Source organism: Bufo gargarizans, chromosome 6 (genome assembly GCF_014858855.1).
Source record: "Bufo gargarizans isolate SCDJY-AF-19 chromosome 6, ASM1485885v1, whole genome shotgun sequence".
Classification (NCBI taxonomy): domain Eukaryota; kingdom Metazoa; phylum Chordata; class Amphibia; order Anura; family Bufonidae; genus Bufo; species Bufo gargarizans.
The window spans coordinates 349,976,822-350,000,869 of NC_058085.1; the positions used below are offsets into that span (position 1 = coordinate 349,976,822).

The 24,048-nt window shown below is 43.8% G+C and overlaps 1 protein-coding gene across 1 annotated transcript in view; it reads right to left on the reverse strand.

Moving 5' to 3' along the window:
- LOC122940825 (alpha-2-macroglobulin-like) overlaps positions 1-18,212 on the reverse strand; it is a 154,347-nt gene extending 136,135 nt beyond the window's left edge. The window contains exons 1-5 of the mRNA XM_044297611.1: positions 18,082-18,212; positions 5,919-6,102; positions 5,248-5,410; positions 2,569-2,621; positions 1,457-1,477 (exon numbers count right to left, since the gene is read on the reverse strand). Coding sequence (XP_044153546.1) covers positions 1,457-1,477; positions 2,569-2,621; positions 5,248-5,410; positions 5,919-6,102; positions 18,082-18,140 — 480 coding nt within the window. The 5' untranslated portion in view covers positions 18,141-18,212. The remainder of the gene's footprint in view (positions 1-1,456; positions 1,478-2,568; positions 2,622-5,247; positions 5,411-5,918; positions 6,103-18,081) is intronic.
- Positions 18,213-24,048: the final 5,836 nt, after the last annotated feature.

A 24,048-nucleotide genomic window follows, 5' to 3' on the forward strand; every position in this document is an offset into this window, starting at 1 on the left:
AAGCACATTGATAAATCTCCTGCTTCCCATCTTTTAGTAAGATGGCCGTCTGCAGCCATCACTAGGGGGAGCTAAATGCATCGGAATGAATGCAGTTACAATTAACTGAAATAGAAGCTGTAATAAGCTGTTTGCACTGAGCTCTCCCTAGTGGTGGCTGAATGAAAATGTATTTTATTTTACATAAGCAAGAGAAAGGAGTACGGCGCTGGGCACCCCTCCCTCTGGGCCCCATAGTAGTCGCATGGCCTGCTTCCATTGAAGGTGCACCACTGTCTCAAAGATTGAGTGTATGCCGTAGGTTATATTTTTTTATCAGCTGGAGACACAAGTTGGAGACCATAACCCTAGAGGTCATCAATTAATTATATTGTGAAAAGTATTTATAAGGGCTCACAGCTTGTTTGATATGGAGATTTAATCAGACACCCATAGAGGCGCATGAGCTCTGTACATTCATATGTCTCCAATTTCATACAGAAGCTTTCATAGTTCTTTTTCTGTTGGGTGTCATACGAATCCAACCGAGTACGACATGTGGCATGTTTCATTGGACTCCATAGTGGAAAATATCTGGTACAGCCTTACTCCACAACCTAAATGAACTATACAGGCTCAGTGCACAAGTACAGTACATTAGGTTAATGTCAGCCAAACACTCAAATTTCAGTGGGACGGGACAACCATTTGATGTATATGTAGGTGTTTTGACTTTCCCTCAAAGATGTCAGGGAAAATGAGGATCAGATTGTTACCTAACCTATTCATAAGGTTTTTGGCGCGTTATTGGCACCATGGTTAGAATTTTGGTATTCTTGTTTTCTTGTCATTTTCTCATTTCTGTTTATGACAATATGGAACTCTTCTTCCAACATTTTTGTGTGCATGTCATAATAGAAAAACTTGGGAGTGCGTTGTGCATTTTTGATGTCATGCCATCTTTGGTGTTTGATGGAATTTGGAGACTTAGTATTAAACTGGTGGTAGAGAATTATTGTGGGTATGGTCCTGAGAATTTTGGTTGGTCTGGCTAATTTTGAAGGACCATTATATAGGAAGTGGTGGTAGAAAAACAGCCATTTGTGATTTGTTATAGTGCGCCAAAGCCATTGGTGACAGCTTGGGGTAAATGGAGCGCATGGGCAGAATTGCAGTAGATCTCCAAGGACCATGGTTTATTGTTGGCTTCTGTTTGTTGAACCGGTAAGTAAAATTAGGTGTGAAGTGTTAAAGTTATTCCTTTAATTAATAAAATTGTGGATGCTGCTAATTTTATCTAGTAAAATATCTAGGTGCCTCATCTTGAAAGAGAGTTTTGGTTTGTGTATTTAGAAGAGTTGAGGACAGCAGTTCATGTTTTTTTTTGTATTTTCTGGATTAGTATTAATACTGGTCATGCTCTTCATATACAGTCATTCTCATCATAAACATTTGAACTCTTTCTAGAAAAACATACCTGTAACTTTACGGCTGATAACTGCAATTAAAGATGAAACAAAACCTGTTAAGTTATTCGTTATGTAAAAAAAGAAAATGCATACAGACCAAGAAACAGCAAAAACCATTAAGACATTCTTAATGTAAAAAGTAAATAAATAAAATGCATACAGACAACAAAAACAGAAAAATTCCCAGATAAATTGACCTTTCATTTATTTTATGCCTTAGTGCCTGGCAATCTTTGTTGCAAGATCTAACCCTATACTTATCTAGGTATATTAGTATGCAGTTTTGTAAGGTTTTGCTGTTAAAATCAGTTGATAACAATGGGGAGAGATAATGACAATAGTTTATCCAGCCAAGATACTGTGCATGGCTGTGCTAAGAGGTTAGCTATGCCTACCAGTAAAGCCCTAGCTGGTCGAGGAAGCCAAACCATTCAGGTTCAGCGCCCAATCCTGGAGCTAGGCAGTGGATTTAAGTCTTCTACTCAATGATTGGCAGTTGAGTTGCCTGGGATTTTGTTATCCTGGTTCCTGTGCTTTGTGCTATTCATTACAACTGCATCAGAATGCCAGGTAATCTTACTGTGGCTTGTCTTCTAGATTAATCTGTTGTCTGCTGAATTGGCTTGTACTGATTCTCCTGGTATTCTAACTGTGGCCAGTTTCTGGATTAGCTCCTTGTCCACTGTTTTGGTACTATCCATCACTCCTGATTCTGACCCGCTTGTCTATTACTGGATGCTCACCAGTCATTTTGGTAGGCCTGCTTCTAGTAACCTTACACCAGTTTTCTGCTACCTTACTCAACAAACTTAACCTCAGCCGTTAGCAGCCAAGTTTATCCGGTCTAGCAGTGGTCAGTGGAAAAGAACCTAGGAGAACCCTTAGCTTCCTACCATCTATAGTGATTAGGAAGGCTGGTAGAAGTTTCTTTGCTGGCTGTGGTTCTATATTTTGACCATAGTTTTCTGACAGATAATGGACTGGTTATTGTTGATTTGGTTATTTAACTGCTACTTCTTAAGTTGAGTCCACAAAAGACCACAAACATTTTACATATGGCCCTAAAAAGCATCTTTTCACACCCACAGCCATTTGTGCCAATGATATTACCAGCTCTTACCTGGTTCTTTCCTGGCTGGAAATTCTCATCCAGTGAGACAACTCTGAATTTTACTGATAGAAAAAGAAATGCAATAGGAATGTTTAGAATATTCAAAGTAGATTTTTATACGCCTCCATATAATTTTAGGTGTATTCTTTACCCTGAAATTGTATAATTACTGAAGATCTCGCAGCATGATGACATAATTCTGGTATAGAAGCAAGCAAGCACATTATGGATCCCAGGGGCGTATTGGCCATAGATCTTACAGGGAAATACTCCGGTGGGCCGAAGCCCAGGGGTCCGGCCAGTGGAAGTTTCTGGAGATGTATTTTGTGCTGCTGACAATATTTTGTGATTTTGGCTCTGTTGGGGTGATATAATGTGCCACAATATGGCATTGCTGGCCCTGCCTTCCATCAATTTGGACCCAACTTCAAAACAGGCCACTTTTAGTATTTTTTCTAGGGCCACTTCAAGTTCCCAGTCCCCCCTTATGGATCCGTAGTCACGCCTTTGACACAATGGAAACGGCATCTGGCTGGCCTGTTACATAAGCGCTTGGCAAATGAAAGCGTCTGCATTGGTCCCATGTTCATATGTGCCTGCATTGCTGAAAAATTGATGTTTTTTGATGTATGCAAATGAGCCTCTAGGAAAAATGGAGGGTTGCCATTACTCCAAAAGGCCCTTTTCTCTCTAACCCTAACTGCTGTCCCCCTGCATTTTGATTTAAATTTATAGGTACAAATCTGATGACAGATGCCCTTTAAAGGGAATCTGTCACCATGAAAATGACTATACATCAATCTGCTCATCTCCTCCTGCTCTGTAACATTTTGCTTTCAAATTAAAAATCTATTCATAATTATAATAATTAAATTTCTTTTTTCCTAATCAATTTATGGTTGTCGAAAAATGTGATTAAGATAAATCTGCTGTTGTACATACATTACACACTGCTCACCTGGTACCCACTGGTCTCTACTTTCTGGTCCTATCTCAACACCCAGGAAATGCCAGTGATTAGCTCTGCTGGCATTTTCTGGGTTTCCGGAGGGGATCACTAAGTAAAGACCAGGGGGACACACCAAGTATCAACACATGAATGGCTGGGAATCTGTCAGTGACACTTTTTTTAATATTTTTTTTTTTTCTGAGCCCTTTTTTTTATAATTGTTATTCTACATTGATATTATCTGAAGGAATGTGAATGGATACTGACCAATTTACTGCCAGTTAAGAGTACAACCAGATTCCTGATCTTCTGGCTTAACATGCTCAAACATATTACTAGGATCTTTAATGAATAAAAGTAAATCACTAGTATATGTGGATATTTTGTCTTCTCTTCTCCTCACTCCAAACCCCATGATGTTTGAGTAGTTTCCTTAAAATAGGCAAAGGCTCCATCACCAAAGCGAAGAGCAGCATAGAGACAGGTCAACCCTGTGTTGTCCCTCAGATGGGTGAGAAGGTATCAGGTATTCAGCCCTTCAAGCTAATTATTGTGGTAGGGCCTGAATAAAGAAGACACACTTATCTAATGAAAGTTTCACCCTTTCCAAATCTCAGCAGAGACCATAAAAATCCACTGTATCATCTTAAATGCTCCACTTTTATTTGCTGCTCAGAGCAAATTGTTAATAATGTAAAATAAGTTATTTGTAAATTTACACATAAGAAATAAACCCTAGTGTCTCTCAAGTCAGCTCTGATTAAGTTTGTTGTTATATTGGCACCCCATGCCATCCTGCTCCTCTGGGCAGGCCCTTGCATTGGCCTACGTACACTAATGGCGCTGCTGTCTCTGCCTGCTTGGTCCCGCTGGTCCTCCTCTGCCCTCCAGCATCAGGTCCTGTTGCCGGAGTTCTGTGTCCCCTGTTGCAGCCTACGATAGTCTTCTTGTTCTCCCCACTTCTCCCGTATGGGGCACGGGCTATCCGGCATTTAAAGGACCAGTGTCCATCCTAACCTTCACCAGCCAATGGCTGGAAACCTTTGGATACTTAAGGGACCTTTCCCTGGGGAGAGGGGCCTGGGAAATATGTTTCTAGATCCTGCAAAATATGTTTTAATCGGCTTATCTGCCCATGTCCCGACTTCTGCCTGTTTACTGGATTCTGACCCTCTGCCGCCTGGCCTGACCCATGCCACATCAGTGTATTCTCACTGTGCAGCCTGCCCTGACCTTTTGACTTCACACAAACTCTGCTTGCCCCCAACCTTGGCTTGCTACTGACTACTAGTCTTGCCTGATCCCTGGTGTCTCTGGCACCCATGGGTCAGCTGTCAACCACACCAGGACTACTTAATAAGGTTGCGGTCTGGTGGGTCTACATCCCTGTATAGGGGTTAAAGGATGAATACCAGGGTACGGCAGGATAAGAGCCTCAGATTTAGCCCAAAATCAAACCAGTTCGTTGACACAATGCTTCTACCCACATTGCCCATAACAGTTGTCTCTTGCTGGACCTTTGAAGTCTATTATTATGGCACATCTCTGATGGGATAGTCCGAAGCTGGATGTAACTCAGGACTAGTGAAAAATAGGCTTACAAAGATAGTCACCTTTCACCACAGATTGTATTTTTTTAAAAGATGCTCAAAAAACTAAATGCAGAAGGAAAATTAGAACTTTTAAAATTCAACTTTCATTTGATAAAGTGAAAATGGTGTATATTGAACCACAATTACCAGTCTGCCCGGGTTTATAGATGGCTTTGTCTGTCTGGATAAAGGTTGCTGCTCGTTTGCCCTTTAGAAGAAGTTTACTTTTTTTGTAAATTGAATTGCCAGCATGGTTAATTGCAGCATGAATTGTAGCCACTTCTTCATTGCCATCTGACGGCTCCGGAACCTATAAACAGTCCACAAATTATAGATGCAGATACAGTTGCAGTTAGGATTACTGCATACCTCGTCCTAATACTAATTATAAACTTACTTGCAATAAGATTTGCATAGCCTTAAAAATAATTAATACCAACTGTATGAGTAAGCACTGTATTCACTTGTACCTTTGTAATAGGTTTCTAACTAAAGTTTGGCTCCAAATACTGAAAAAAACTGATTTTGCATTTGGTTCCATGCAACATTGTGAAGCGTAATTCACATTTGCAATCTATTAATGCAATAAATTAAAAAAATAGGGAAATTTGCAAATGATCTCAACCATTGACCACTATGCCAGATTGTTTTTTTTTCAGCAGATACAGTTAAATCCTAATACACTCCATTGATGGGGGTCCATTGGAGTTCATATTTTTATGGCAAGAATAGTGGTATTTTCTGCTCAGAAGTACCAGAAGGCCTAAATGCAAATGAGAATCAAGCCTAAGAAATGAGAATTAACTTGAAAATGTTACCTGGAAAGGAATGCAGTGGAAATATGTGTTTTCCTGAAGATTGCTTTCAAAGAGTGTTATGTTACTGGTCGCCTTTTGTAAGACCAACTGCACACTGGTTTCTCCCACCATGCCCACCATGTGTAGACAGACAAGTTCAGATTGTTTTGAATAGACTTCTGAGGGAAAAATGACGGCATAGCGCCTGGATAGAATTGGAAAAGAGGACTAATATTAGATATATAATGCAATTATACCTGGTCCATGGGCAGTTTAAAAAATCAGTAAAGGTAAAATAGCTGCTAAAATCAATCCAAGAACCCCTGATCTGTTTGAAGACACTGTGGCCAAAACTCAAGTGTTTAGAAGATTTGACAATGCTGTGAACATGGGGTCATTATTTGGCACCTTTTGATGCATCCCGTTAAATTCCAAAGTTTGCCTTTGTGTATGCTCCCTAATCAGGAGCATACACAGATGTTATGGGGCCCCATGGGAAAACTTAGTATGGATCTCCCTGCCCCACCTAGTTTCCCAGTACACTTGCACCAATCATTCCTAGGCAATGCAAGTGGAAGTGCTTCATAACTACTGCGCTCATTCTAAACACCATATTTTACACCAGAAAATTGGCATAAATACGATGATACATCTCCTGCTTCCCTTCTATTACAAAGCTGGCTGTCTGCAGCTCAGTGCATAGGAATTTATGCAGTTACAATTGGACCGAAATGGAAGCTGTAATCATCTCTTTGCACTGAGCTCCTCCTAGTGGTGGCTGCATGTGTTTTCACATCGGTAGGCCCCCTTCCCATGGTCCAATAGCAGTTACGTAGGCTCCACTGAAAGTATTTCACTACCTTAATTGAACCTGGCCATCTTGTGACCAATTACGTTGCTGCCGAGTGCCCTCTACATGAACCCAGATCAGCTTTGACTTTTCACAGCCTATGGATTCCCTAGTTACAGTGCCAAAATTGCACTATAAATAAATACCATATTGTTTGCTTTATAAGACGCACCTGATGATAAGATGCACCCCAGGTTTTAGAGGAGGAAAATAAGCAAAAAAATATTTTTAATCAGGCCTCATATCAGATCCTTAAATCAGACCGCAATATCAAATCCTCAGATCAGATCCTCAGAACAGATCCCATTTCAGATCCTCAGATCAGATCCCATTTCAGGAACCTTACATCAGACCTCAGATTAGACCCCTATTAGACCTCCATGTCAGTCCTCTATTAGACCTTCATGTCAGACTCTTATCAAGTCTCCATGTCATACCTCCATGTCAGATCTCCATAAGACCTCCATAGCAGACCCCCATGATACCTCAGATCAGACTTCCATGTCAGACCCCCATTAAGTGATGAAATAAATAACTTCCCTTACCTTTTCTCCTCTGCTGCTCCTCTCTAGGTCCGGAGGTCTTTGTAGAAGTCATGCTCTCTTGTGTTCTCTGGCTAGTGCTGCATTGTTACCCTGCTGCGTGCAGTGTCAGGTCATAGTGCACACACTACGTCATGACGCTGTACGTGGTCAGGACAGTGCAGCGCGGCCCCAAGAAAGAAGACCAGGGAGGGTGAAGGGTGAGTACCCGCAGCACTTCGCTCCCCGCACCTAATGCATACTAGTGAACACTTCCATAATAGTATTCTAGTATTCCCTAATTTTGAGGGAGGTGCATCTTATAAAACAAAAAATACGGCATTTATATATTTTTTACATATATACATATATATATACCTGACCCACTCACCTGAAACTGTACACAAAACTGCACATAAAATAACAAAAACTAAATGATGACAAAATTGCAAACTTTGGAGACTACATAGGCCTCAGGGATGAACACATTGAAATACTCAAAAACACATTTTTAGTCGGGATACCATCCAATTACAGTAGAAAACGAAATTGCAGGGCCACCAAATTACCAATAAGTGAGCTACAATACAAAACAAAACTAGAAAATTGTCGGGTACCTGTTGTAACCTACACCCCAATCTGGAAATTCTAAGAAGGGTTGCATGAAGACTACATCCAATACTACAAAAAGATGACTGCTTCCAAAATCCATATCTCCATATCCACTACTTCTGTGCTATAGACAGGCCCCTAATCTTAAAAAACATCATTGTCAGAAATCCACTGTCATCTCCAACAACAGGAACATTCCCCTGCAAACAGACCAAATGTATGACGTGTCCATACATAATGATCACTGACAAGGTACAGATCGCCAGGAGAGTTGAGCGAACACCTGGATGTCCGGGTTCGAGAAGCTCGGCCGAACTTCCCGGAAATGTCCGGGTTCAGGATCCGAACCCGACCCGAACTTCGTCCCGAACCCGAACCCCATTGAAGTCAAAGGGGACCCAAACTTCTCGGCACTAAAAAGGCTGTAAAACAGCCCAGGAAAGGGCTAGAGGGCTGCAAAAGGCAGCAAAATGTAGTTAAATCCCCTGCAAACAAATGTGGATAGGGAAATGAATAAAAATAAAAATTAAATAAATAAAAATTAACCAATATCATTTGGAGAGGGGTCCCATAGCAGAGAATCTGGCTTCATGTCAGCAGAGAATCATGCTTCGCATCACCCACCACTGTAACAGTCCATTGTCAGATATTTAGGCCCTGGCACCCAGGCAGAGGAGAGAGGTCCCATAACAGAGATTCAGGCTTCATGTCAGCAGAGAATCAGTCTTCATGTCATAGCAGAGAATCAGGCTTCACGTCACCCAACACTGGAACAGTCCATTGTCAGATATTTAGGCCCCGGCACCCAGGCAGAGGAGAGAGGTCACATAACAAAGAATCTGGCTTCATGTTAGCAGAGAATCAGTCTTCATGTCATAGCAGAGATTCAGGCTTTACGTCACCCACCACTGGAACAGTCCATTGTCAGATATTTAGGCCCAGGCACCCAGGCAGAGGAGAGAGGTCCCATAACAGAGAATCTGGCTTCATGTCAGCAGAGAATCAGTCTTCATGTCATAGCAGAGAATCAGGCTTCACGTCACCCAACACTGGAACAGTCCATTGTCAGATATTTGGGCCCCGGCACCCAGGCAGAGGAGAGAGGTCACATAACAAAGAATCTGGCTTCATGTTAGCAGAGAATCAGTCTTCATGTCATAGCAGAGATTCAGGCTTTACGTCACCCACCACTGGAACAGTCCATTGTCAGATATTTAGGCCCCGGCACCCAGGCAGAGGAGAGAGGTCCCATAACAGAGATTCAGGCTTCATGTCAGCAGAGAATCAGTCTTCATGTCATAGCAGAGAATCATGCTTCACGTCACCCACCACGGTAACAGTCCATTGTCAGATATTTATGCCCCGGCACCCAGGCAGAGGAGAGAGATCCCATAAAAGAGATTCAGGCTTCATGTCATAGCAGAGAATCGTGCTTCACGTCACCCAACACTGGAACAGTCCATTGTCAGATATTTAGGCCCCGGCACCCAGGCAGAGGAGAGAGATCCCATAACAGAGATTCAGGCTTCATGTCAGCAGAGAATCAGTCTTCATGTCATAGCAGAGAATCATGCTTCACATCACCCACCACTGTAACAGTCCATTGTCAGATATTTAGGCCCAGGCACCCAGGCAGAGGAGAGAGGTCCCATAACAGAGAATCTGGCTTCATGTCAGCAGAGAATCAGTCTTCATGTCATAGCAGAGAATCATGCTTCACGTCACCCACCACTGTAACAGTCCATTGTCAGATATTTAGGCCCTGGCACCCAGGCAGAGGAGAGAGGTCCCATAACAGAGAATCTGGCTTCATGTCAGCAGAGAATCAGTCTTCATGTCATAGCAGAGAATCAGGCTTCACATCACCCAACACTGGAACAGTCCATTGTCAGATATTTAGGCCCCGGCACCCAGGCAGAGGAGAGAGGTCCCATAACAGAGAATCTGGCTTCATGTCAGCAGAGAATCAGTCTTCATGTCATAGCAGAGAATCATGCTTCACGTCACCCACCACTGTAACAGTCCATTGTCAGATATTTAGGCCCTGGCACCCAGGCAGAGGAGAGAGGTCCCATAACAGAGAATCTGGCTTCATGTCAGCAGAGAATCAGTCTTCATGTCATAGCAGAGAATCAGGCTTCACATCACCCAACACTGGAACAGTCCATTGTCAGATATTTAGGCCCCGGCACCCAGGCAGAGGAGAGAGGTCCCATAACAGAGAATCTGGCTTCATGTCAGCAGAGAATCAGTCTTCATGTCATAGCAGAGAATCATGCTTCACGTCACCCAACACTGGAACAGGCCACTGTCAGATATTTTTAGGCCCCGGCATCCAGACAGAGGAGAGGTTCATTCAACTTTGGGTTGCCCCGCAATATAATGGTAAAATGAAAATAAAAATTGAATTGAATGAGGAAGTGCCCTGGAGTACAATAATATATGGTTAAGGGGAGGTAGTTAATGTCTAATCTGCACAAGGGATGGACAGGTCCTGTGGGATCCATGCCTGGTTCATTTTTATGAAAGTCAGCTTGTCCACATTGGCTGTAGACAGGCGGCTGCGTTTGTCTGTAATGACTCCCCCTGCCGTGCTGAATACACGTTCAGACAAAACGCTGGCCGCCGGGCAGGCCAGCACCTCCAAGGCATAAAAGGCTAGCTCTGGCCATGTGGACAATTTATAGACCCAGAAGTTGAATGGGGCCGAACCATCAGTCAGTACGTGGAGGGGTGTGCACACGTACTGTTCCACCATGTTAGTGAAATGTTGCCTCCTGCTAACACGTTCCGTATCAGGTGGTGGTGCACTTAGCTGTGGCGTGTTGACAAAACTTTTCCACATCTCTGCCATGCTAACCCTGCTCTCAGAGGAGCTGGCCGTGACACAGCTGCGTTGGCGACCTCTTGCTCCTCCTCTGCCTTTGCCTTGGGCTTCCACTTGTTCCCCTGTGACATTTGGGAATGCTCTCAGTAGCGTGTCTACCAACGTGCGCTTGTACTCGCGCATCTTCCTATCACGCTCCAGTGCAGGAAGTAAGGTAGGCACATTGTCTTTGTACCGTGGATCCAGCAGGGTGGCAACCCAGTAGTCCGCACACGTTAAAATGTGGGCAACTCTGCTGTCATTGCGCAGGCACTGCAGCATGTAGTCACTCATGTGTGCCAGGCTGCCCAGGGGTAAGGACAAGCTGTCCTCTGTGGGAGGCTTATCGTCATCGTCCTGCGTTTCCCCACAGCCACGCACCAGTGATGGGCCCGAGCTGCGTTGGGTGCCACCCCGCTGTGACCATGCTTCATCCTCATCCATCTCCACCTCCTCCTCATCCTCGTCTTCCTCGTCTTCCAGTAGTGGGCCCTGGCTGGCCACATTTGTACCTGGCCTCTGCTGTTGCAAAAAACCTCCCTCTGAGTCACTTCGAAGAGACTGGCCTGAAAGTGCTAAAAATGACCCCTTTTCCTCCTCCTCCTCCTCCTCCTGGGCCACCTCCTCTTCCATCATCGCCCTAAGTGTTTTCTCAAGGAGACATAGAAGTGGTATTGTAACGCTGATAACGGCGTCATCGCCACTGGCCATGTTGGTGGAGTACTCGAAACAGCGCAACAGGGCACACAGGTCTCGCATGGAGGCCCAGTCATTGGTGGTGAAGTGGTGCTTTTCCGCAGTGCTGTTCCGCAGTGCGACTAACCCGTGCGTGCTGCAGCTGAAACTCCACTATGGCCTGCTGCTGCTCGCACAGTCTGTCCAGCATGTGCAAGGTGGAGTTCCACCTGGTGGGCACGTCGCATATGAGGCGGTGAGCGGGAAGGCCAAAGTAACACTGTAGAGTCAAACCGGCTAGTCCCAGAGCTGCAACAAGATTTCGCCCATTATCGCACACCACCAGGCCGGGCTTGAGGCTCACCGGCAGCAACCACTCATCGGTCTGTTGTTCTATACGCCGCCACAACTCCTGTGCGGTGTGGGGCCTGTCCCCCAAACATATGAGTTTCAGAATGGCCTGCTGACGTTTACCCCGGGCTGTGCTGAAGTTGGTGGTGAAGGTGTGTGGCTGACTGGATGAGCAGGTGGAAGAAGAGGAGGAGGAAGCTGAGAAGGAGGAGGTGGCAACAGGAGGCAAAGAATGTTGCCCTGCGATCCTTGGCGGCGGAAGGACGTGCGCCAAACAGCTCTCCGCCTGGGGCCCAGCCGCCACTACATTTACCCAGTGTGCAGTTAGGGAGATATAGCGTCCCTGGCCGTGCTTACTGGTCCACGTATCTGTGGTTAGGTGGACCTTGCCACAGATGGCGTTGCGCAGTTCACACTTGATTTTATCGGATACTTGGTTGTGCAGGGAAGGCACGGCTCTCTTGGAGAAGTAGTGCCGGCTGGGAACAACATACTGTGGGACAGCAAGCGACATGAGCTGTTTGAAGCTGTCTGTGTCCACCAGCCTAAATGACAGAATTTCATAGGCCAGTAGTTTAGAAATGCTGGCATTCAGGGCCAGGGATCGAGGGTGGCTAGGTGGGAATTTATGCTTTCTCTCAAATGTTTGTGAGATGGAGAGCTGAACGCTGCCGTGTGACATGGTTGAGATGCTTGGTGACGGAGGTGGTGGTGTTGGTGGTACATCCCCTGTTTGCTGGGCGGCAGGTGCCAACGTTCCTCCAGAGGTGGAGGAAGAGGCCGAGGCGGCAGCAGCAGAAGAGGCAGCAAGGGGAGCCTGAGTGACTTCCTTGTTTTTAAGGTGTTTACTCCACTGCAGTTCATGCTTTGCATGCAGGTGCCTGGTCATGCAGGTTGTGCTAAGGTTCAGAACGTTAATGCCTCGCTTCAGGCTCTGATGGCACAGCGTGCAAACCACTCGGGTCTTGTCGTCAGCACATTGTTTGAAGAAGTGCCATGCCAGGGAACTCCTTGAAGCTGCCTTTGGGGTGCTCGGTCCCAGATGGCGGCGGTCAGTAGCAGGCGGAGTCTCTTGGCGGCGGGTGTTCTGCTTTTGCCCACTGCTCCCTCTTTTGCTACGCTGTTGGCTCGGTCTCACCACTGCCTCTTCCTCCGAACTGTGAAAGTCAGTGGCACAACCTTCATTCCATGTGGGGTCTAGGACCTCATCATCCCCTGCATTGTTTTCCACCCAGTCTTGATCCCTGACCTCCTGTTAAGTCTGCACATTGCAGAAAGACGCAGCAGTTGGCACCTGTATTCCCATGTCCTCATCATCAGGAAACATAAGTGGTTGTGCGTCAGTGCATTCTATGTCTTCCACCGCTGGGGAAGGGCTAGGGGGATGCCCTTGGGAAACCCTGCCAGCAGAGTCTTCAAACAGCATAAGAGACTGCTGCATAACTTGAGGCTCAGACAGTTTCCCTGGTATGCATGGGGGTGATGTGACAGACTGATGGGCTTGGTTTTCAGGCGCCATCTGTGCGCTTTCTGCAGAAGACTGGGTGGGAGATAATGTGAACGTGCTGGATCCACTGTCGGCCACCCAACTGACTAATGCCTGTACCTGCTCAGGCCTTACCATCATTAGAACGGCATTGGGCCCCACCAAATATCGCTGTAAATTCTGTCGGCTACTGGGACCTGAGGTAGTTGGTACGCTAGGACGTGTGGCTGTGGCAGAAAGGCCACGTCCTCTCCCAGCACCAGAGGGTCCACTAACACCACCACGACCATGTCCGTGTCCGCGTCCCTTACTAGATGTTTTCCTCATTGTTACCGTTCACCACAATAAGAAAAATATTATTTGGCCCAATGTATTGAATTCAAATTCAGGCTTTTTTTTACAGACACCTAACACTATCTGGCTATCTATTTAGGTACCGTATTACACTAATACAGGCACAGCAGTAATGACAGATTTAGATGAATATAAATTTGAGGCCTATTATTTAGGCGCTGGGTGACAGGTATACGTTTACAGACAGAATTAGACTTGGAAATGCACAGTAGCGTGTGTGTGAAGTTATTGAGAATGACCCTATCAGCACCTTGAATCTAATATACCCTTTTAGGGATAGATTTAAAGTAGGCCTGATACAGCAGAAACCACTAATTTAGAGAATTGCTAAGTTGGGAATTGTATTTCAACCCAGAACAAAAACTGTGCTTTGACGGACACAAAATAACTTGACCAGCCTCAGCAATAACCACAGATTTAGCTGAATATAAATTTGAGGCCTATTATTTAGGCGCTGGGTGACAGGTATACATTTACAGACAGAATTAGACTTGGAATTGCACAGTAGCGTGTGTGTGAAGTTATTGAGAATGACCCTATCAGCACCTTGAATCTAATATACCCTTTTAGGGATAGATTTAAAGTAGGCCTGATACAGCAGAAACCACTAATTTAAAGAATTGCTAAATTGGGAATTGTATTTCAACCCAGAACAAAAACTGTGCTTTGACGGACCCAAAATCACTTGAACAGCCACAGCAATAACCACAGATTTAGCTGAATATAAATTTGAGGCCTATTATTTAGGCGCTGGGTGACATGTATACGTTTACAGACAGAATTAGACTTGGAATTGCACAGTAGCGTGTGTGTGAAGTTATTGAGAATGACCCTATCAGCACCTTGAATCTAATATACCCTTTTAGGGATAGATTTAAAGTAGTCCTGATACAGCAGAAACCACTAATTTAGAGAATTGCTAAGTTGGGAATTGTATTTCAACCCAGAACAAAAACTGTGCTTTGACGGACACAAAATAACTTGACCAGCCTCAGCAATAACCACAGAACAGATTTAGCTGAATATAAATTTGAGGCCTATTATTTAGGCGCTGGGTGACAGGTATACATTTACAGACAGAATTAGACTTGGAATTGCACAGTAGCGTGTGTGTGAAGTTATTGAGAATGACCCTATCAGCACCTTGAATCTAATATACCCTTTTAGGGATAGATTTAAAGTAGGCCTGATACAGCAGAAACCACTAATTTAAAGAATTGCTAAATTGGGAATTGTATTTCAACCCAGAACAAAAACTGTGCTTTGACGGACCCAAAATCACTTGAACAGCCACAGCAATAACCACAGATTTAGCTGAATATAAATTTGAGGCCTATTATTTAGGCGCTGGGTGACATGTATACGTTTACAGACAGAATTAGACTTGGAATTGCACAGTAGCGTGTGTGTGAAGTTATTGAGAATGACCCTATCAGCACCTTGAATCTAATATACCCTTTTAGGGATAGATTTAAAGTAGGCCTGATACAGCAGAAACCACTAATTTAGAGAATTGCTAAGTTGGGAATTGTATTTCAACCCAGAACAAAAACTGTGCTTTGACGGACCCAAAATAACTTGACCAGCCTCAGCAATAACCACAGAACAGATTTAGCTGAATATAAATTTGAGGCCTATTATTTAGGCGCTGGGTGACAGGTATACGTTTACAGACAGAATTAGACTTGGAAATGCACAGTAGCGTGTGTGTGAAGTTATTGAGAATGACCCTATCAGCACCTGGAATCTAATATACCCTTTTAATGAATAGATTTAAAGTAGCCCTGATACAGCAGAAACCACTAATTTAGGAAATTGCTAAGTTGGGAATTGTATTTCAACCCAGAACAAAAATATATCCTTTGCCAGACAGCAGACAGTATTACAATTGGCTGGCCACAGCTGAAACACCAGATTTAGGGTACTGATATTTTGGCAATTGTATTTCACCCCTCAATAAAATAGCAAGCACTGCCAAGCCCCTGATGTAGGATATAGCCAAAAAATAACCACACTATTGATGGTTAAATGGACTTGGTGACAGCTTGCCCCTGATGTAGGATATAGCCAAAAAATAACCACACTATTGATGGTTAAATGGACTTGGTGACAGCTTGCCCCTGATGTAGGATATAGCCAAAAAATAACCACACTATTGATGGTTAAATGAACTTGGTGACAGCTTGCCTCTGATGTAGGATATAGCCAAAAATAACCACACTATTGATGGTTAAATGAACTTGGTGGCAGCTTGTGCTGGCGCACCACAAGACACAAAATGGCCGCCGATCACCCCAGAAAAAAGTGACTGAAAAACGATCTGGGCAGCCTATAAAACAGTGAGCAATTGAATAGCAGCAGTTCAATGATCCACAGCTGTAGATCGATCACTGACTTAAGTGTTTTGGAGAATTTAATCACTGCCTAATCTCGCCCTAACATTCGCAGCTGCAACCTCTCCCTACACTGTTCAGAGCAGAGTGACGTGCGGCGCTACGTGACTCCAGCTTAAATAGAGGCTGGGTCACATGCTGCACTGGCCAATCACAGCCATGCCAATAGTAGGCATGGCTGTGACGGCCTCTTGGGGCAAGTAGTATGACGCTTGTTGATTGGCTGCTTTGCAGCTTTTCAAAAAGCGCCAAGAAAGCGACGAACACCGAACCCGGACTTTTACGAAAATTTTTGGGTTCGGGTCCGTGTCACGGACACCCCAAAATTCGGTACGAACCCGAACTATACAGTTCGGGTTCGCTCATCCCTAATCGCCAGTACACATCAGAACTGCAAGATCCCAGGTACCTTCACCTGTGCCACACCAAATGTGGTATATCTGGGAATACAAGCTAATAATAACTTTTGATACACCTAGATCAGAATTGAATATGTCTCATGGATTTATATCCTTCTACCGTACATCTCAGAGGAATGGTCACCATAAAATGCTATTCAATCTGAAAGCACCGTGTTAGGCTACTTTCACACTAGCGTTAAAGTTTTCAGGTACTGAGTTCCGTTACAGGGGCTCAATACCGGAAATAAAATGCATCAGTTTGGTCCTAATGCATTCTGAATGGAAAGCAATCCGCTCAGTATGCATCAGGATGTCTTCCGTTCCGTCCCATTTACGGTATTTGGCCAGGGAAAATACCGCAACATGCTGCAGTATTTTCTCCGGACAAAATTCCGGAACACTTGCCGGATCCAGCATTAATTTCCATTAAAATGTATTAATGCCGGATCCGGTACCAAGTATTCAGGAAATTGCCGCATTGACGGATCCGGTTTTCCGGTCTGCACATGCGCAGACCTTTAAAAATGTGAAAAAAAAAATACCAGATCTGTTTTTTCCGGATGAAACCGGAGAGACAGATCAGGTATTTCAATGCATTTGTCAGACGGATCCAGAAACTAATGATATCCTGTTTGCATATGGATTTCCAGATCCGGCAGGCAGTTCCAGCAACAGAACTGCCTGCCGGAATCCAACAATGCTAGTGTGAAAGTACCCTTATAGAGCAGGAGAAAATTCAATAAAACCCATAATTTAGACATTTATATCTTTGCTTTTCCCACTTCCTGTGAATGCCTATTGGTACAGGGAGGAGGTGCGATCAGTGACTGACAGCTATCTCTCTATGCACACGTATCCACCCAATACTATCAATCGCTGATAACTCCTCCGTCCTGTACTGATTCTGTTTACAGGAGGTAAACAAAAAAGATATAAAAATCTATAAATTATAGGTTTTAATGAATCTTTTCCCCAAAATAAATATATATCATTCTGCTCAGCTTCTCCTGCTTTATAACATGGTGCTTTCAGATTGCATTGCTTTTTTTGGTGGCAGGTCCTTTTTAAGGAAATGTGTCCCTCAGATGCCTGATGAAGAGGCCTAAGTAGTCTCAAAAGGTTACAATTCTGTCACCATCTTTTCAGTTAACCATTAAAAGGTATCACCCACTGAAGAAACTTTATTTTTATGTTTTCTCGTCTTCTATTTACTGGCCAACTTAGTACAAATATATTTTTTACTTTTACAAAACTAAATGGAAACCCATTACACAATGTACTTGAGTTTGAATTTAGTTAAATGAAGAATTATAGAAATATCAATAAATGTTTTATTTAATTTTTTGCACAATTTAGCCTTATTAAAACATAAAACAAAAAAAGCAAAAAAAAAAAATAATGCAAAAATTACTTGGGTAGCCCAAGGAATCAAAATGTTGGAGCATTGTAACCACTACAGGTAAATTAGAACACTCTGAACATTAAATGGCTTTGATACAGTTTGATACATTGATACATAAATTACAATTAAGAACACAGTGTTTCTGTAATGACCAAAGGGTTAAGCGGTCGCCTGGTGGAGCGCCATAAACAGAAAACAGCAATAGTAGATGTTTTACGCAATGACCACCATTTGAAATGGAGACACATGGTAATGTAGGTCAGTAGTACTTACAAGTTAGCATCGCAGAATCCATAGAAAATTACTATGATCAGTCCTGTGAGCGACAACATTGTTCACAAGATGCCGTCAGTGTCAACGACTATATATTCCAAAAGTCCAAAATCCTATTTCCTGCACACGGCCTGGACATATGTCAAAGCATTACAAATATTTGTTGACCTCTTCAAGGTTTTTGGTGGGTGGAAGAGATAGGACGATTTGGACATAAGTAAACAAAGGAATATGCTTTGTTCTATTTCCAGTTCCTGAGAAAAGGGATGTTTCCACATTGTAGATAATAGCTGAACCCAAAGATTCCAGCTATCTGTAACTACAGATCCTTTTGCTCAGTTGTTGATGATGGCCATGGTACTATGCTAAAAGACTTTTCAATATAATATCTTCATCATCCTTGGTCCATTGACTCCCCCTCCCCCCGCCTATTTCTGTGTCCAGTCACCAGTCCAATGTTTACAGGTGACTGGACTGAAGTTATTGGTGTCCCTCATGATTAGTGACATTACTGGAAATGTCCCTAGAGCAAAGAAAATATTGCAGATCACTTCCAGGGTATTGAACTGGACAGCTGTGTTTTTTGGGTCTGTTGGGTGGGGTGCTCCATGACTGGACAAAAGGCCCTCTGTATCCTTCAAGTGGTTTTTAACCACTTACAATGTGTTCCTGTGCCACAGGCCATGGAGGCTGTGTGTGAGCTGTTATTGTGAGTTGTTCTATGAGCTTTATAGAGACTGTGGAGTCATTTATTATCAGAATCTGTTGCAGATTCGATTGCAAAGGGGATTCGCAAACAAATCTGCGACTTTTTCCTGCTCACGTCAGGTCTAAAAATGTGCGTGCGGTGGCCCATGTCTTTTATGATTTTCTATATTTGTGCGGTGGCCCATGTCTTTTATGATTTTCTATACTTTATTCCCCTAAAGTGGCGAAAATTGGCTTCTACCTCACAGGGGTTTTTTGCCTTCCTCTGGATCAACTTGCAGGATAACAGGCCGAACTGGATGGACAAATGTCTTTTTTCGGCCTTATGTACTATGTTACTATGTTACTATGTTATGCCTGTTTTAGTCGTAGAAAATTGTCTAAATGTATGCCAGCGATGGAGCTGGCGTAGATTTAGACAGGCTGTGGATACGCCAAAGTTATGTAGATGCCTGGGCCTCTGCATAAAATCAGAGCATCCACCGTCAGCTAAAGGGGTTTGTTGTGCTTTTCCATAAGTATATAATATCTATATCTAAATATCCTAATTATAGTGGATTTCATTAGACCTATAAGAGGCTATATTGTTATATGTTATGTATTTTAAAGATGGCCGAGAGAAGTTCATGGAAAGGACACCATTCATAAGATTTCTTCTCATGAATGTACCAGTCTGAGAAGAGGCATTCTTGTCTCCTTATAGATTTATTACTAAGATAAGGATATTTTCTAGATGCAGCTGGTGCTAATTACTATTAATGAAGCAGAAAATCTGTAATATCTATTTTCACATATAATCAACCTTAGTTTTGTTTGTATAAGAAAATCAATAGGACCTATGTATGTTTTATATTGAATATTATGAAGGACGTTTGTATCGGTTATTATACATATATTTCTCAATAGGAATGCGTGCATTCCTTGAGTATAATCAAAACAGTTTAAGTATAAACCTTGTTAATGAGTCTCTGTCTAGGGAAAGATGTGTTATTTTAACTAACCATTAGGGTTGAGCAAAGTAAAGTTCGGGTTCGGACCGAACTTTAGGATTTTTGGACCCCGGATCCGAACTTTTCAGTAAAAGTTCGGGGTCGGTGTTCAGCGAGTTAATGGCGCTTTTGAAAGGCTGCAGAGCAGCCAATCAACAAGAGTTTAGCTTGTGTGCCCTTAGAAGCCCTCACAGCCATGCCTACTAATGGCATGGCTGTGATTGTCCAGTGCAGCATGTGACCCAGCCTCTATATAAGCTGGAGTAACGTAGAGCTGCATGTCACTCTGCTCTGATTAGTGTAGGGATAGGATGCTGCTGCTGTGAGGGAGAGAATAGGACAGAATCTTTAATCTGAAGTGCTTGTTAACTCAGCGATCTACCTAGATTTTTTTTTTGTGGGTGCAGTGCACAATCTTTTTACCCTGCCCTGAGCCCAGTGACCAAGAAAAATGACTTTTATCCGTATGTTAGGTGGGCGGCAGTGGCCATTTTATGCAAGTTCTGTGCACCAGCATAGCATATGTGCATTTGTGACAGTCAAATAGAAGCTTGAAATAAAGCAATTACATTCTGGGTTTAAAAAAATCACCCATTTTTAGCAAGACCCTACATCTGTGGCCTTTGCAGCATTTGTCTGTGTGCAATTTAAGCTTGAAATACTGCAATAATTTTTATGGGTTTTAAAAAACACCCATTTTTGGCAATACCCTCCATCTGGGGCCTATGTTGCATTAGTCAGTGTGCAATTTAAAGAGGACCTTTCACTAAAATAAAACATCTAAACTAACTATACAGACATGGAGAGCGGCGCCCAGGGATCTCCCTGCACTTACTGTTATACCTGGGTGCCGATCCGTTCTCCCGGTATAGCCTCCGGTATCTTCATAGTTAGGCTCCACCCAGGGGAACCTGCCAGCGTCTCATTCTCCCATGCTGTAGCGCTGGCCAATCGCAGCGCTCAGCTTATAGCCTGAGAATTTTTTTTTTCTCTCAGGCTATGAGATGAGCACTGCGATTGGCCAGCGCTACAGCATGGGAGAATGAGACGCCGGCAGGTTCAACTGGGTGAATTCTAACTATGAAGATAACGGAGGCTATACCGGGAGAACGGAGCTGCGCCCAGGGTTAATAGTAAGTGCAGGGAGATCCCTGGGCGCGCTCTCCATGTCTGTATAGTTAGTTTAGATGTTTTATTCTAGTGCAAGGTCCTCTTTAAGCTTGAAATACAGCAATAATTTTCTGGGTTTTAAAAAACACCCTTTTTGGGCAAAATACTACATTTTACAGCCCTGGTTGCATCTGTCAGTGTGAAATACAAGCGTTAGATACTGGTGTTCTATTCTGTTATTAAAAAAACATCCAATTTGGACCAAATACTAAATTTGCAGCCTTTGCTGCATCTGTCAGTGTGAGATACGGGCGTTAGATACTGCTGTTCTATTCTGTTATTTAAAAAACGCCCATTTTGAGCCAAATACTAAATTTGCGGCCTTGGCTGCATCTGTCAGTGTGAGATACAAGCTTGAACTACAGCAATAATATTCTAGGTTTAAAAAAACACCCATTTTGGGGAAAGTACTTAATATTGCAGCATCTGTCAGTGTGAAATTATATACTGTTGTTTTATTCTGTTATTGAAAAAAAAACACCCATTTTGGGCAGGATCCTAAATTTGAGAAATACGAGGAGAGCGTTAAATAAGGGACGTGGCCCCGGTCGTGGTGCTGCTGGTGGAGCTCCTGTTGCAGGGAGAGGACGTGGTCGATCTGTGCCAGCTACACACACAAGTGAAACACCTTCCTCAGGTGCGAGTAGGCAACAGAATCTTCAGTGGTATTTGGTCAGGCCTAATGTGGCTCCACGAATGGTGAGGCCAGAACAAGTACAGGCGATAGTAGATTGGGTTGCTGACAGTGCCTCCAGTTCCTTCACATTGTCTCCCACCCAGTCTCCTGCTGAAAGATCAGAGTTGCCACCTGCAGCTGATGTCCATCAGTCTTTCACCTCACACCCTTGCAAATCAGTCAAGCAGTCTGAGCCCCAAGTCACGCAGCAGTCTCTTCTGCTTTTTTATGACTCTGCTAGCAGGCTTTCCCAGGGCCATCCACCTAGTCCTGCCCCAGAAGTGGAAGAGATTGAGTGCACCGATGCCCAACTACTTATGTTTCAAGATGAGTAAATGGGAGGACCACCGCAGAACTCAGATGATGATGAAAAACAGGTACCAACTGCTGTGGCTTTCGAAAGTGTGGAGGGCAGGGGTGAAGACTGGGTGGAAGATGATGTGGAGGACGATGAGGTCTTCGACCCCACATAGAATCAAGGTCATGCGAGTGACCTATGTAGTTCGGAGGAAGAGGCGGTGGTCACACAGAGCCACCAGCACAGCAGGAGAAGGAGCAGGGTGCAAAAGCGGAGTGGCCGTCCCCTAGACAGTATGCCTGCTACTGCCCACCGCAGCAAGGGACCGAGCACACCAAAGCCAGCTCCAAGGAGTTCCCTGGCGTGGCAGTTCTTCAGACAATGTGCTGACGACAAGACACGAGTGGTTTGCATGCTGTGCAATCAGAGCCTGAAGCAAGGCATAAACGTTCTCAACCTGAGCACAACCTGCATGACCAGGCTTCTAAGTGCAAAGCACAAGCTGCAGTGGAGTAGAAACCTAAAAAAACAAGAAAGGTCTCTGGCTCCTCCTGCTTCCTCTTCTGCTGCAGTCACGGCCTCTTCATCCACCTCTGGAGTGGCAGTGGCACCTGCCACCCCACAAACAGAGGATCTGCCAGCAACACCACCACCTGGGTCACCAAATATCTCCACACTGTCCCACAGAAGCGTTCAGCTCTCCATCTCCCAAACACTGGAGCGGAAGTACTCACCTACCCACCCGCGATCCCTGGCCCTGAATGCCAGCATTTCAAAATTACTGTCCTTTGAAATGCTGTCATTCCGTTGGGAGGAGACTGAGAGTTTTAAAAGCCTTATGGTGGTGGCTGTCCCACAGTACGTCATGCCCAGCCGCCACTACTTTTCCAGGCGTGCCATTCCTTTTTCCTGCACAACCAAGTAGGGGAAAAAATCAGGTGTGCACTGCGCAACGCCATCTGTGGCAAGGTCCACCTAACTATGGATACGTGGACCAGTAAGCATGATCAGGGACGTTATATCTCCATAACAGCACACGCGGGATGAAATGACGGTTTGATTGGCATTATTTTTGGGTACATATTACTTTTTGATCGCTTGGTATCACACTTTTTGTGATAAATGGTGAAAAAATGGCTCTTTTTAGCATAGTTTTTATTTTATTGTTTTTACAGTGTTGACCAGACAGGGTGCATCATGGGGTATTTTTATAGAGCAGGTTGTTATGGACGTCGCGATACCTAATATGTGTGTTTTTTTATTTTATTTTCTATTTTTTACAATTTTATGTCTCTTTTTATGGGGAAGGGGCATTTTTTAAAATTGAAACTTGACTTTTTTTATTGTTAAAAACACTTTTATTTCACTTTTATTATTTTTTATTTTTGTCCCACTATGGGACTTTAACATTTCAGGGTCTGATCCCTGTTTCAATACAGCACAATATATCTGTTGTGCTGAAGTTAAGAGGAAATGGACAAGTTATCTTCTGTCCACTCCCCAGGTGGGCACATTATTGTCTTCTAAGTACTCAAATATGTACGGATCCGAGCAAATAGACCATAAAAAGCTTATGTTTTGGTGTTAAAACATCTGCAAATATACTGGAAGTGACCTGTAGTCACATGGTGATGTCAATGTTCTGACTGTCAGAGTGTTGCTTGCATTCGGTGTACTCCTAGGTTGCTTATGTATTTGGATTCAGTTGACTTCTAGGTATGTCAGTCGGTGGGATTGCTAAGTCTGTAGGTCTGCCAGGGATTTCATATCTTTCTCGTGTTTTCTCTCCTCCCAACTCGCTAACTCTTCTAGACGGTACATCTGGTCTACTTTGTCCCTCCACTGTTCTATGTCTAGAAAGTAACCTCCGGTGGAGGTGAAAAACACAGATTGAGAATCCTCTTCTGGGCTAGGCATTTCCCCAAGAAAGTCCTCCAATGTGCGGTCTTGGAATCTGTTCTATACTGGTGCGAGATCTGTCACCCCTGGTCTCACCAGAAAGGGGATCAGACCTGCTGGCATCACAGAGGATGAGCTATAAAGCAAGTCATAGTCCTTGTTTAGGGTTCGTACAACTGATATTGTTCCTCTAAGAAGGGGGCTGTCCCCTAAAGAGGCAGCAGAAA